At 41.1% G+C, this 15,310-nt stretch overlaps 1 protein-coding gene across 9 annotated transcripts in view; it reads left to right on the forward strand.

Moving 5' to 3' along the window:
- Positions 1-15,310, forward strand: part of KCNMA1 (potassium calcium-activated channel subfamily M alpha 1) — a 720,064-nt gene that overhangs the window by 451,281 nt on the left and 253,473 nt on the right. For all 9 annotated transcript variants that reach the window (XM_063133182.1, XM_063133180.1, XM_063133181.1 and 6 more), the window contains exon 6: positions 11,960-12,035. In XM_063133182.1, the coding sequence (XP_062989252.1) occupies positions 11,960-12,035 (76 nt within the window). The remainder of the gene's footprint in view (positions 1-11,959; positions 12,036-15,310) is intronic.

Genomic DNA, 15,310 nt, shown 5'->3' on the forward strand with positions numbered 1-15,310 from the left:
AGGTCATAGATCCTTGTCATTCGCAACCTGGCTTCTGGGCCGATCACATCATCCCAGCCTGCCTGCTGAGGAGATGTAATGTGAGAGCAGGAATATTTTGGGTCCATCCTAGCATGTGCGGATGAATGAGCCGTGCTTGGGGGTGTGGCAGGTACACCAGCCCTCTGCAAGGTTGGGCCTTGGAGCCCCACCCCCAAGATCCCTTATGGGGTAGGGATGGGCAACACATGGCCTGTTTGCTGCCTATGGTGCCCTGGGACTTTTGGAAGCCACCTCACTGCCAAAATTCAGTGGCATGGCAGTGGGGGGGGGGGACTTTGAGAGGAAAATTGGTGGTTTGCTGCTGATTTTTGGTGTTGCACCTGCAGCAGCAGCAAGAAGGAGTTTGTTAAAGCAAGTGAGGTAGGGCTGGGGTCCCCGCTAGGGTTTAGGAAGCAATGTGGCCTCCTGACACCAGGAAGTTGCTCACCCCTGCCTTATGGGGATGCCCAAGTTGTGACATAACACAAGCAGTCATACAGATCTTAAGATTTCTGCCCGAAAGATGCTACACCCTTGCTATGAGGAAGACAAAAACCCTGCACCACAGTGCCAGTCATGCTCACTGCTAGTCTAGTCTGCTGTTCCTTGCTAGCCCAGTCAAGTGGCAGCTAACAACTGTCCATAGCAAACATTGCTATGGACTATTGCAAAGGTGGGTCACTCAAGCAACAGAAATGCCCCAATAAGGGGCAAGGCCTCAAATGATGGGCCTGAAGGAGAAGGTTCCCCTTCAGGTCTTCTGCGAAATCCTGTCCTCTGTAATACCTGCCCCTGCTTTCTTATCTTCCCCCAGTTTCTCATCAGCTATTTCGCTATGACCGTATCCAGCTGCCTCCTGCCTCGCTTCAACTCCCCCCTCCCCACATCCTATGTCCTTTACTAGCTATTCGAATACCGATAGTGTGTCCTTCAGGACACAAAACGGTGCCTTCACAGTCTGAAAAGCCCTTAACACCAGATTTATAGCATGGAGATTATGCAATCTGCAGATCTGGCAGGATCATTTTCTCAGTGGGAGACACAGACAGGCTTATGGGTGTGTGGGGAAATCAATGTTCCTAGAGGGCTGAACATTCTCAAAGTGCCCAGCCTGGTTTGTGGAAAGAAAAACATCAGCAAATTCACATAATAATTGGGCATAGAGCTCGTGACTGGGCTCGTTTGGGCCCAGATTAAACTGTGGTTTTGGTGATTTGCTCATTTTATATAAGCTAGAGAAATTCCCGGTTCACTATAAGCCCAGTTCTACCCAGAAAAGATTTATCTGGAGCCCACTCAAAGCAGGCCTTTAAAAATAACTGTTAAACAATCATAAATGTATCTTTCCAAGGAATGTTTTATAAAAACATGGCAGAGTTACTTGGTTCGAAGAGAGATAAGAATATGTCACTACAAATCTTTCTGTAATTGAGCGAAGTGTTGCTATACCGAATAGGGTGCCCAATAAATAATTCAGACTATTATTATTATTATTATTATATCCCTATGCAAGTGTAGACAGAAAAAAGCTGTACAATTCCCAGCATTTACCAGCTAGCCATGCTGGGAGTTGTAGGGTTTTTTTCTGTCTAAATTTGCATAGGTGTGAGTTGGTTTTTTGTTTTGTTTCTTTAAAAATAGATCTCACCTGCCTCAGTTATACACAAGAGGTAAAAAAAACACTGTCTAAGTTCTGTTTTATTCTAACGAATAGCCTCTAGGCAATGTTTAGAAGCAGGCTTTCTTCAGCTGTGTTCAAATAAAGGGTTCAAATGCAGTGCCTTGTGAAAGTGTGGTAGGTCAAACACAGACTTTGTGTTGTGAAATTAGGTATCCTGTGCATACTTAACTTGGGATGAGACTCGTTGAATTAACTTCAGAGTAAACAAGATTGAGAGGTTTGAAGATGTGGAAAATAAACAGTGATCCCTTAGACTAAAAGTAGTTTACTTTTTTAGACCCAGGACCTGCCTTTAATTCAAACCCATTATGTGGGAACCATTTTATTTTGTTTATATAATACATTAAAAAAATCTTTATTTATCCTTCTAATCTGAAAAAAATATCCTAAGCAATACTAAAAGAAAATGGCAGAGCTTCCACTAGTGACCCACGTGTGCCTTTTGACCCACACGTCTTTAATTGAAGAGCAACCTCTTTTGCCACCGAAATGAGTTCTTTGGAGAAGTAGCTTTACAAGTTATAAATCTAACACCTCATCTTCCAGACTTCATTGTTCCATTCTGATTGACACCTGGTGTGTGTGGTATTCATGTTTGCTTCTCCTTTCAAAGTATATATCCATCCTCTTCTTGGTCCTCATGACTAGTGCTCAGTGAGATATAAGAGATGCCACTGATGATTTTCATCAGAGCAGTGCCTTGAAGCGTAAGTCAGGCTTCACAGCTAACCTTTGTCCTGCCTTGCCTTTCTCCCTGTCATTACGTCCTGTCCATTGGCTAAAACCTCTCTGAAGGGTATAGCCTGTATTTAGGGCAATCTGTTCCTGGTGATAGCCAGATAAAATTAAAAAGTCATGCTGACTTACATCTTTCTGTGAAGCAATGGTTTCCCCAGCATGTTGTAAGATGCTGAGGTATATTTTTTAAAAGAGCCAGTGCATTCTTACAAGGTTAGGTCACTGAGCAGGAACTATTTCCAAGTGCCAAGCGCCAACCTTCTTGGAGCAAGCGAGAAAGGACAGAAGAACCACCAGAAAATGAATGGGGGATTTTTGTATTTCCTTCATGTCGATTAGGGATGAGCAGATTTCCTTAGTTCAGTTCTGCTGTTTCAATCCACTCTGTTGTCCTTCCGATTTAACATAGATAATGCCTAAAATTAATTCCAGAACTGGTGCGTGTGTAATTTGACACAGCTTTCACTTGCTTACAGTTGTTTTTATCATTCTTTCCCTGTACTTTCCCGATACACAGAAGAAATCCTAGATCGAATTCATTACGACCACATGGTTGACTGAGCCCAGTAGTACATTAAAGGTGCGATCTTATACATGTTTAGATAGAAAAAAGTCCTACAACTCCCAGCATGCTTTTTTCTGTCTAAACATGCATAAGATTGTGCCTTAACGGAGCCACCGTTGCAAAACAGTCAAAGGTCCTAGACCCAAATCCAACACTATAGTGTATTTTAAACACACGAGAGGCCTTAGGCTTCTGGTCCAAGTAGCCCAGAGAAAGGTGAGGTTTGGCCTAGGCTGGGCTAAAATTTCTTCTCACGTTGTTATTCCAGCCTTCCTCAACAGCAGTGACCCCTGTTCCTCGCAGAGGAGAGACATGCCACTGCTACAGATGAGGGAGGAAGGCAAAGCCAAGCCTGGAGCTGCTGTCCACCATGTTGGACTCAAACGCCACGTGAACGAGATCAGGTGTGGCCTTTTTCAGAGCAGGCCCACATCTCCCTCCTTGCATAGCAGTTCGTGCAATTCAGTTCCCCTCCCCATTGCTTGCTGTGTGTTCCCAGTGCCTGGTGTTCAAGAGAGAGGAAGGCAAATAGCCACTGATAGATCTCTCTTGTCTTTGTGAAGGGAAACAGATGTACTGAGTAAACAATCCCCTGAATTAGCCCAGCTTTTGGGGGTTGGAATGACAGTTTTTTGTTTTTTTTAACATGAACGCAGAGCTTAAGAACGAATGCTGCATTTGAATTCATAATGGTTGTATAAGTCACAGCATCTGACAGCTGTGCTGAGGCTTAATTCTTTTATTAAAGAGCAGGGTTAATTTAAACATATTTTCATGACCGTTTTCTTAACCTAACACACTAGGTTTAGCTGGAAGAAATAAATTTGGGAATGTTGACCCTCACAACCTACTGAATACTCTACACCTTGGTATTGCTTTAAAATATTTGGTACTACAGTTGTCATTAACAAAGGATTAGTCCAAGAAAGTGGGCCCCCCACCCCAATTCATAAAGACTAAATCCCGTAAGAGTTGGCTGATTATGTGAACTCTCTGCAGCACACAAGCTTTTACCAAACATTGGACATGTAATGCTGTCAAAGGAACAATTTCCGTGACAACCAAATACATTTTGTGGCATTGTGGGTCTGTGGATCAACGCATCTCCTTTCTCTAGGAAAGATAATCTGTTCTGTTTTCTCCAGCTGGGGAGGAAGCAGGTTGGAGGGGTTACAAAAGGAGCTTATATGACAATATCCGGAGAGGAGAAGCCTTTTAAGCCTTGGTACTGCAGAAATCAGAAGAGCATCTGTATAGCTAGTCTTTCTGTCTTTGCAATTTAGTCCCCCATTTTGATGGCGTTTTGTGTTTTTAGAGAGCAGGAGTGATGTTGAAGTAGAAATTTTAGGTTTTTCTTCTTCTGGTCGCTATTTCCCCCCTCTACCCCCTTATGACATCTCAAAATATTTTTTGATACAATATCAAATGCAGAATCTACCATTTTCTCAGCCTCTTCACAAGTTTTGCGCATGAGAGACTGATTCTCATCAGCCTCTCTCGTTTTATACCGATTCTCGTCGGAGCAGGGAAATGCCTTACACTCAGGCAAACTTAGTGTAGACTTCAGGAAAACACTCTTGTGTCAAAATTTGCTGTTTTTAAGCTGTGAAGTTCTGCTGTGATGATTCCCAGCAAGATTCTGGTTTATCACAACCCCACAGGGGGTACACGGACGGAGACCTATAAAACTACTCGGCGTCGTAAGAAGTCTCATGGAGATCTATTCAAAAATGGATACAGAGTCAAATCTGGGCATAGTGTCCCTGAAAAGGAAGAGCAACATACTTTTCGCCAGACCTTGGCATCTTGTTACAGGGTTGGCTCTTACTGGGGTAAGGAACATCCAAAGAGTTTTCTTCTTCCTTGCCCTGCATCACTTCATTTGAGGCTGAATACACTGTGCTAACATAATTGTTTTCCAAACTAGGTTTTGTGTGTGTGTATGTTTTTGGTAGTTGCATTTCCAATGCTGAGGAAATTTTGTATATATGGCTAGAGGTGTTACCTTAAGTAAAGTTCTTTTTTTCAGTAATGTTTGTCTTGATGGTTCTTACATATTTTTTTTTGTAAAAGGGAAGATAACATTTTATTGGGAGATTGGTTTTAATGGCAGAAGGAAATGGGGTTTGAGTAATATATTTTAACAAGTGTAGGCCTGCATTTTTTGGGGGTCAATTGGCATATTTTGCTGCTATCTACCTGTTCTTTGGTTTTCGTTTCCCCATAAAGTAAATTCTGCATCTTTTGATTTTAAATATTGCTCTTTTTAACTTTAATGTTCTTTTGGGTAACTGTTTAAAAACATAAAACCCAACATGATTGCACTCGCAAAACATTTCCATCCCTTTTAATTACCTTTTTTCCGCTTACTGTTTGTTCCTTAAGATTTTGTTGTTATTGCATGTTTTAAAATTTATTTTAGACTTGTGTTAATGTTGATGGACAGAAAGACAAGACAGAAATATTTTTAAATAACTTGTTAACTAAAAACTACTTAAAGCCTTATTATTATTATTATTATTATTATTATTATTATTATTAATTCAATTTATAGCCTTCCTGTCTACAAAATACCCTAGACTACTAAACATTTACTGATACTGTTCAGTTCTTCCAATACCACCACTTATAATATAATATAATATAATTTATATTAGCAATATAAATTTAAATCAAGGTGAGGAATTTTCAGTTTTGGTTCTCCACTCTGTCATGTATTTCTTTGTTTACATTTTTTTATTTGCGCCTTCTAAATGTGCAGCTTGTGTGACATCCTTTTTTACTGGTTTTTTTAGGGTTTTTTGGTCATTAATATATTGTTTTAATTTGGGGGAGATTTTTACCAAAAATATTTTTGAAAACTACTTTTGGAATATACTCATTTTCAATTATATATATATAATTCTGATGTGCTCCTTCTGGTTGCTCCCTCATTTTGATCTATATTAAACATTGGATATATTACTTCTCTTTTTTCATTTTATACGCAAGTCGGTATAGCCAATTTATTTACATTATCATAGTCTCTGTTCTTATCTTTCTTTTGTGGCTTGTTTTTGAAACCTTTTTTGCTTTCCTTTTTCATAATTCCAAGCCATTTTACTTTTGTTCTTTTAATATATATATATATATATATATATATATATATATATATGGTTTTATATATTATTTTAAAGGGATGAGACTAAACCTTTCCCTTTTTGTTTTATAAAAGTTCTCAATTTTTTCAAATATTTCTAAAAACTGTTGCTAAAAATTATTTGTCACCTTCTTGAAATTATTTAATTTTTGAATAGTCCTGTTCTTTCAGACTTCCCTTCTTCTTGGAGCCCTTGACAAAAAAGAATTGAGCCACAAAACCCTTTTATCTCTGGGAATTTCCCAGTCTTTTTTCTCTTTCATATTTTGATTAAGAGATTTAATGCTGTGTTGCCTCCTGTTGTGTTGACTAATCCTATCAAAAACACAGATCTAGCAGAGTGGATTGTGACAAGCTAAAATCATTACATTTGTCTCCTCCTCTTCCTCCTCCTTCTTCTTCTGGCAGAGTTCCATGAGTTTCCATGACCTAAGTTTTAGTGCTGGCTTTCCACAAAGAAAAATCCGAGAAATGTTTTTCTTTCTGATACATAAACAAATAAATAAAAATAAAAAAGTGCTGACCATGTTTGGCATCCATGCCTAGAGGTATTGCCCAATGTTCATGCCAAACCTCTCTTACAAGTTCAGGCTTATGTACAAATGTAACATTAAAACAAGTTCCGACAGGGTTTCCCCTTTGCCCATAGGGTTCCTCCTACCTTTGCTGTGTAAAGGAAAGTCATACACACCAGCAGTTACAATTAGGGCTGTGCACCAACTCAGGCCAAATCTTTGAAACTGCCTTGGGCTGCTGGATCAACTTGCCTTAGCTCGGTTCGAAGTCGGTTCTGGGGGGCCCAAGGCTGAAGCAGATTGGTACCAAAGCTTCAGGATGCCTCGGGCCACTTTCAACGGTGCTGGACTCACCTCCCTTTCCCCACTCGCCTGCTGCTGCATCACCACCACCAGTGCTGCCACATCGCTGCTGCAACCAGGAAAACACAGCTTCCTCCTGAGAGCTAGGCCACGATTTCAAGATATCACGGGGGCTCTGGGCTGCAAACTACGGTGGCTGTAAAGGGAAAATGCCCCTTTGTGGCCACCATAGTTTGCAGTCATAGACGTACTAAAACAGAGCCCCAATGATATCTTCAAATTGTGGCCTGGCTCTCAGGAGCATACCACATTTCCTGGTTGTGGGGGTGATGGGGTGATGATGGAAGCGATGGGGCGATGAAGTGGTGGCAGTGCAGTGGCATGGTGGTGGCAGGTGAGCGGATAAGTCCCAGCAGCAGCAGGTCTGGGTTGGGGGGTGAGGGAGCGAGCACGGAGTCAGGAGTCCAATGGACTCCTACCCAGACTTGCTCCCAGCTTTCCTGGGTGCCGGCTGTGTAGCTGGCACCCAGGGACCTGCAAGGCAGAGTTGTCTCAGGGCGGCGGGGGGGAATCTTGCCTTGACTTCAGTGCCATAGTGAGGCAGGTAACCCCTGAAGCACCCAGAGGTGAATCGGGACTGTTTCAGGTGCTCCGAAACGGCCTCCGAGGTGAATCGGGGGGACAGGACCATGCACAGCTGTAGTTACAATACTGATTTGGGCAGGATCTACACTACTGCTTTAAAACGGTTTTTAACAGTAGTGACAACTGTTGGGACCCAGGACACGCCCCATATACAGTTTGTAAACCATTTTCAAAGTGTCATATCATGCTTGGTGTAGATCTGGCCTTGATCTACAGTTTTGACCCTCTTTAATTCACTGGGTGGGCTCTGTCTTCTGCAATTCATTGTTTGTGAACTGGGGGTGGCTAGGTTTGGATGAATCTGTCCATTTCGCTCAATTTCTCAGTTTTCCAATCTCAGCTTCATTTCATCCCATTTCCAGCTTAGTCTGGGATTTTAAAAAAGAAGTTTGCATGAAAATTGATACATTTATTCTGTTTGTTTTGCCTCATACACAAACTTTCATACGCAATTTTGACTAATAGATACATTTCTGCAAGCTATTTCTCCCTAATATAATGCCTTTCCCAACGTTACTTTAATGAATACATGCACTTCATATGCATGTTTCCCTAATATACCCATTTTTTTATTTGAGAACTCCGTTGCAAAATTCAGAGAAGTGCAAATTTCAAAGGAGAACGTTTCAGTTTGCATATAAGATCGGAACTGTGGAAATGAGTAAGCTCACATTAAAATGTGAACCAAACAAATTTCCCTCATGTTCCTGGGGGCAGCCATTTCAGTTCTGTCTGAATCCATATTTAGAATTTTGTGAATAGTTTCAGTTGGTCCATCTGAAAAGAGAATGTTATAGAACAAGAAGATATGCAGGAAAGAGTAACTAAGAGAGTATTTCTATGGCCTCTGGACAGCATCTGGGGGACAAAGGTTGTTTCAGATTCCTGGATCAAAGGCTGGAGACAGCGCTCTGACCTCAGAGCCAGGAAACCGAGCTCTGTGCCCTCTCACAGCTAGTGTCAAGAGAATCACTCTGGCTGCTTCTACAAGCTCATAAACGCTTGTAGAAGGGAGAAACAGGGTGTGTTGGAGGGTGTGAAGAGGTTGGGGATGTGAAAATCTAAACTATACCCAGCTGTCCCCAGTCTTCATCTATCCCCTTCCCTGAAGCCTCCCCTAGATGGATGAAAATGCCCATCTAGCTAAAATGCAGAGTAGGAGGTGCAATGTTTCTCCAGCTCTACATTGGACACTTGTACCCAGGGACGATCCAATAGGATCGCACTCTAAGGGCATAATCCTATGCATGTTTAGATAGTGGGGGGAAATCCTATAACTCCCAGGATGATGGCTGGGAGATGCTTTGAGTTGTAGTCCTTTTTTATGTCTGAGGTTTTCATTTTTTATTGTTTACCTAGTATGTTAAAAATGGTAAATTCTATATTACTTTTAATACAGTGAAATTTACCTTCTCTTCCTAAGGCATGTTCACTTAGTAATTGGAACTAGTTTAAACATACACAAACAGCAATAAAGTGTATTTTTTTTAAAGTAAACAACCAATTTGAATGTTCTGAGCACTTTCAGTTTTTAATCAAAGCAATTTTCATGTAAGATTATTCCTCACCAGAATCTCTTTCATCCATATGATTAAATAGAGGCATTTATTGCAGCAAAATAAATTATTCCTGATCAAGTTAGAAGCGTTTTTCAAATATGCTTTAGGTAGGATAATGGGAATAATTTTTCTGCCTTCAAGCTTCAGGAGTTAGGTTCCTAGTAAGTATATGCAAACTTCTTGCAATTCAAACTGTATCCTTTCATATAATTGCCCGTCCCCGCATTTGTTGCAAGAAAAACCCCTTTTGATATTGAAAAGCAGCTTGTGATATAGCAAGGCAAGGGTGTCTGCTGTTCAGTTGAAAAACCACTGAACACATTCAGCAAACCATGACTATCCCTAGATCCCACCCATTATTTCATAGAATCATAGAATAGCAGAGTTGGAAGGGGCCTACAAGGCCATCGAGTCCAACCCCCTGCTCAATGCAGGAATCCACCCTAAAGCATCCCTGACAGATGGTTGTCCAGCTGCCTCTTGAAGGCCTCTAGTGTGGGAGAGCCCACAACCTCCCTAGGTAGCTGATTCCACCGTTGCACTGCTCTAACAGTCAGGAAGTTTTTCCTGATGTCCAGCCGGAATCTGGCTTCCTTTAACTTGAGCCCGTTATTCCGTGTCCTGCACTCTGGGAGGATCGAGAAGAGATCCTGGCCCTCCTCTGTGTGACAGCCTTTTAAGTATTTGAAGAGTGCTATCATGTCTCCCCTCAATCTTCTCAGTGAAGGGTTGCAGTGTTCAGGGCTCCAGCCAGCCTGGAACACAAGGCTCATTGCAAAGCCCTGTTCAGACCTCTCAGTGGGGGATGTTTGAGGATGGCGGCCGGGGTGGGTGTGGGTAATGGTACCTCTCTTTCTTAGGTCTATATCCTCCTTCTTGAAGCCTCCTGATACTGTGTTGTACAGTGTTAGAGGCCAAATATGGCAGGCTGCCAGCCTTGAACTTGAATGTTCAATTGCTATTTAGTAGGGGTGGGGAGTCTTGAAACAACCCTGTATAGTGTGCAGGGATGGGAGGTTTTTTTTAACCTCATGGCACTCATCCCCCAACCCTAATTCTCTCCCTCTGCAGGAAACTGAGGGCATGTCTAGACCGGGGGGGGAGGGGGAGGATCTCTCGATATGATGATTGCGAGATCCTCCCCCTCAGTCTACATGCAGCGTGTGATGTCTGGGAGGATGAGGACGTTGCACCCGCCATTTGGGTTTTTTTTATCCAAAAAGAGCGCACAAGCGCTCCTGTGATAAAGGTAGATTTTTTTATTTATTTTTTAAATATCCCCCTTGCCGCTCCCACCCCGATGGGCACAGAGCTCCTGAGGCGCTCCGTGCCTGGTTCCTGGCTCCTCGCGGTTACTCGCGTGGAGCCGGGATGAAACCAGGATGGCAGCCCATAAATAATTATTATTATTATTATTATTATTTATTTATTTATATAGCACCATCAGTGTACATGGTGCTGTACAGAGATCAGATCAGTGTACATGGTGCTGTATACCTCCTGCTGTCTCAGTATCATCCCGAGACCGTGGGAAAAGTCGGGATAGAAGTGGTGCCTGTTTTCCTGGGGAAAAGGAGGGATCTTCCCTCTCTGCCCCCGGGATCCCCTGTGCATCATGAGGACACACAGGGATGATCCCGGGGAGATCCCCGGGATAAACACTCATCTAGCCATGCCCTTAATATAAGCTGTTAAGAGTCCTGAGTGGGGCAATTCCTTCTTCCCCACCCTGCTCCACCCCCAATGCCACTTTTGTAACAGACACCTCAGTATTCCATATGTTCTGGAAGTTCACCGGTGCTTGTTCAGCCATTTTTTAAAAAATAACACTATTACTTGTATAAATTTCTGCATGTATTGAGTGTATGTAGTGAATCCCCAAGGGTACTGGAATGGATACTTAATTTTTGTATTTGTCGTGTTTCGTTTCGTTTCTGAACTGATACTGAACTTTTACTAGAAGAAATAATATGATACATATTAAAATAGTAACGTGTTATGAGGTTGTACCTAAAAGGTACATTGAGCACATAACGATTTAGTGTTCTATTCCTACTGCAAAAAGACAAATTTGTCCTCTAAAATTTCCGTCTTCCTTTATAAGCTATATGTTTTTAATACTCAATGTACCTTTAGTCCCATGAGAGAGATTTGCAGCAAAATTGTTTCCTATCACCATAAGTCTCCCTTAATAATTTAAGTCTTTAATCTTTTACAGTATTTCTCTGTCCTGTGCAACCAATAATAATAATAATAATAATAATAATAATAATGTAATTACTTAGAAAAATAGCACTGATTTTTATTTAAATGATATTGTTCTTGAACCTTTACTGAAATAGTTCACAGTTTATTGGTGCCCATCAGACTTAAAGAGTTTGTTGTGATAATGCAGAGAATTTCAACAAAAGATTTTACGTCAAATAGAATTATAATCTTAATCACACACATGTACTGTCTGATCCTCTTTAAAATCAGGTTATCTGATCTCTTGCACATGATCACTCATTTTTCAGGAAGCTTTGAAAAGGAGTTGTGAGCTTTTAATATCTCAGAAGTAAAACTCTCCATCCATGCATTTTATAATTAACATAATATATTAAAACTAAGTGTTTGATTACCTCTCTGGAAAGAAACTATATTTCTCTGAAAAGAGCTGGCTAAGGTTTGGGGATGATCAGTATGGAGCAACATTTCAAAGGTATTTGTTATTCACGTTTGATTTCACGGCAGCCTTTGGAAGTTATATAGGGATAAAAGTAATATAATCCCCTCTTTTCTTTTGAATTATAGGTTTAAGATTTTTACGAGCTCTTAGGCTGATACAGTTCTCAGAAATTTTGCAGTTTCTGAATATCCTTAAAACAAGGTAAGACATTAATACATGTTTTTGACCTTTTTGCATAGTGGCTAATTTCAGTTTCTCAGAATATTGAAAGGACAAGATTTAGACTTCTGTTTCATTATGTCTGATTTGCAAATGTGAGCAAAGGTTCTATTTGAATTTCTTTTGCTGCTGTTGCTATTCAGGGTGACCTTATCTACGATCAACCTCAGCTTTGTAAATTGTCCTTTCCCACTTGATAGAAAATCCAGGGATTTGTAGTACAGTCCTATGCATGTTTACTCAGAAGTGGCCTACTCTCAGTTAAGTGTCTTAATAAATGAGGCAATTAATTGCATTTGGAGAGGCCCTATTTGCTCAGCTCTGTATATTCTGTTACTTCTCACACAGCTTGACTGCTAGTTTTGCCTTGCTAAACTCAGCCCATGTATCCTGTTGATGGTAATCGTTGCTCAATATAACTTTGAAATTGGAAAGCAAATGAAAGCAAGTATAGGTTGAAAACATCACCCATATTTCCCACATTTACAAGAAACATTTTGTTCATTCAATAAATCAATACAGTATAACCACAAAGTCATAAAGGTTTGTTCAGTGTGGTGCTCTTCAGGCAATCTGCTAACCCACTCTCTGGTTGAGTGTGGGTTTGTTTATTTATTTATTTATTTATTATTTATTGCATATTTATACCGCCCAACAGCCTAAGCTCTCTGGGCAGTTTACATCTAAAACTGTAAAACCCAGTTTAAAACTTTAAAATCACATGAAACCAGAATAAATTGAAGTCCAAGGAAGGCTTATTTAAAAAGACATGTTTTTAGGAGGCATTTAAAAGTTATTACATTTTCCGCCTCCGGAACTGCACGAGAGAAGGTTTTCCAGAGGGTGGGTGCCACTACAGAGAAGGCCTGCCGTTGAGGTTCCTCATGGCAACATTCTCTTCGTGTCAGGATGACAAATACAGCCTCCTTTGAAGATAGTAAATGTCGCCTGGGTGTATATATGGGTTGTTGTTGAACTGTGAGTTATTTGTTGAACTGTGGGCTAGCATGTTTGTTTGTTTGTTTATTTATTTATTTATTTATTACATTTATATACTGCCCCACAGCCAAAGCTCTCTGGGTGTTATCTGACTCCATGCAGGGTAGCATGTTAACCATGCAATGTGTCTTGTTTTACTCAAACAAGTCACCTTGAGAACTTGTGTTTAGTTGTTGGGTTGTTCAGGGTGGTTAACATGCCACACTGCCTGGTTAACAAGCCACCCTGCCCTAGATTCAGACAGCACACTAAAATAGCGTTCAACAATAACCCACGGTTCAACAACAGTAACTAAGTATGGGTTAACATGTCATAACACGTGTGCGTTTGTTGCAATTGTTTAAAAAGTTTTGCGACTGAGTTCTCTTAAATCAGTTTTGACAAACATATTTTATTTTGCATTCTTGAGTAGATGATTTGTCCATCTGACAAATCATCAGCGTTCCAACTGAAATATATTAGCTGCCAGGCCAGGTTCAAGATTTTGGGACGAATGTAAAAAGCCCTAAAGAACTTAGGACCAGGATACCCAAGAAAGCACCTTCTCCCATACGATCTGCCCAGTCACTGAAGTCATCAGCTCCTGGTGTTTTCATATCGGCCTATGGCCCAACTGGGGTCTACTCTGTGAAGAGCCTCAGTGTGGTGGTCCCCTTTCTTTGGAACTTCCTGCCCCTGGAGCTCAGGCAGGCACAATCATTTCATTGCTTTTAGAGCCTCCTGAAAACAGCTCTATTCCTGGAAGCATTCCTTAACTGACCAGCCAGACTTTTTACTGGTATTATGATTTTTTAAAAGAATAATTTTAATATGGTGTTTTAAACTTTTTTTCTTCTTACTATTTTACTTCCTATGTTCACCACTCCGGAATCTGCTGTGGATATGGAGCGGTATACAAATGTTGCAAAATAAATAAATAAATACCTTAGTTTCTCCTATATTTGTCTTAATCATAGTTACAGTAGGTAAGGTTGCCAGGTTACAACCTGGAGCTTGTTGTTATACCTTTAAATTCTCTGATGAAGAGGGAGACTCAGAAGCGACCCATTTCCTCTGGTTCTCCAGTCTCCTCCTCCCATGCCTATCTGCAGCACACCTAGAGTCCTGCTCAAGGAGGGGAGGGGGGAGACAAAAGGACTGTGATCACAGATTACAGCTAAGAGGAGCTATAATGGTTAAGTTTACTACTTCACCAGGAATTCAAAATTATAGCAACAATTTCCGGATTGCAACCTATGGTGGAAAATGGTAAATTATACGAGTTATTCACATAGTTGAATATTTGATTTATAACACTGGTCTGACTTGATTTATTAGGCACAAACACCAATCAGAAGCTCCCCAAAGTGCTGATGGGCTTATTTGAAACGATGTCACCTACTTCTTCTCTCCAGGGATATGTGATAATGGTGCAGACAAGAACAAAGGGGAGGGAAAGGGAAAGCATTTTAATAGATCCTGACTTTTGTTTTCTAGATCATCTTTTCAAGGATGAATGCTAAGAAAGTGGTGGGGGACTAATACTGCCACCAAAAAGTTGGCGGAATAAGTTCCATCAACTTTGAATCTTACCTTGGTAGTTCTGGCAGCCCCCTTCTGAGGCTCCATAGAGTTTTCATTGTACATGTGCTGCACATCTATCCAGAACGTTTTCACATTTTTCATGCTGCAGCAATGAGCTTTCCATATAGCCTTGTAATATATGTATTCCTACAATATTTTAAAATGCGTGTTGCATGAAAACTATGGGCCTGTTCAGACAACACACTAAGCCATGATTAGGCCATGTTTAAACCATGGTTATGTAGCCACGACGGTTAAGATTATTAATACACAATGGGCCTGTTCAGGCGATACCTTAAACCCTGCTGGTTAAGGCTTTTTGGTTAAACAATAGGGTTTAAGGTGTTGTGTGCAATGTGTTTTGCTAAACCCTTGTCACTTTCTAACCCCAGTTGGACCATCTTTACTAACCCTGTTCTGCAGCAGGGTTGGCAGCTCTAACCCTAGCTTCAAGAGTTTTATGCAATCCCGCTGGGGTTAATGGGCCGAAATCATAGAGCTTAGCAACAAAAGCGGCCTAAATCACCTAGGCCACTCTAGCCAGCAAGCTAGATCTCAGCTCTTGTTTGCTGCTGTACTGAGAAGATCACGCCGGCCGCCATTCTGTGCCAAAATGGCCACCAGGGTAAAGGAAAGCAGCTGTCCCTCTCAAAATGGCGGCATGCTCAGGATGGTGCCACTGTGCTCCAAATCAC

Source organism: Elgaria multicarinata, chromosome 8 (genome assembly GCF_023053635.1).
Source record: "Elgaria multicarinata webbii isolate HBS135686 ecotype San Diego chromosome 8, rElgMul1.1.pri, whole genome shotgun sequence".
NCBI classification, from domain to species: Eukaryota; Metazoa; Chordata; class Lepidosauria; order Squamata; family Anguidae; genus Elgaria; species Elgaria multicarinata.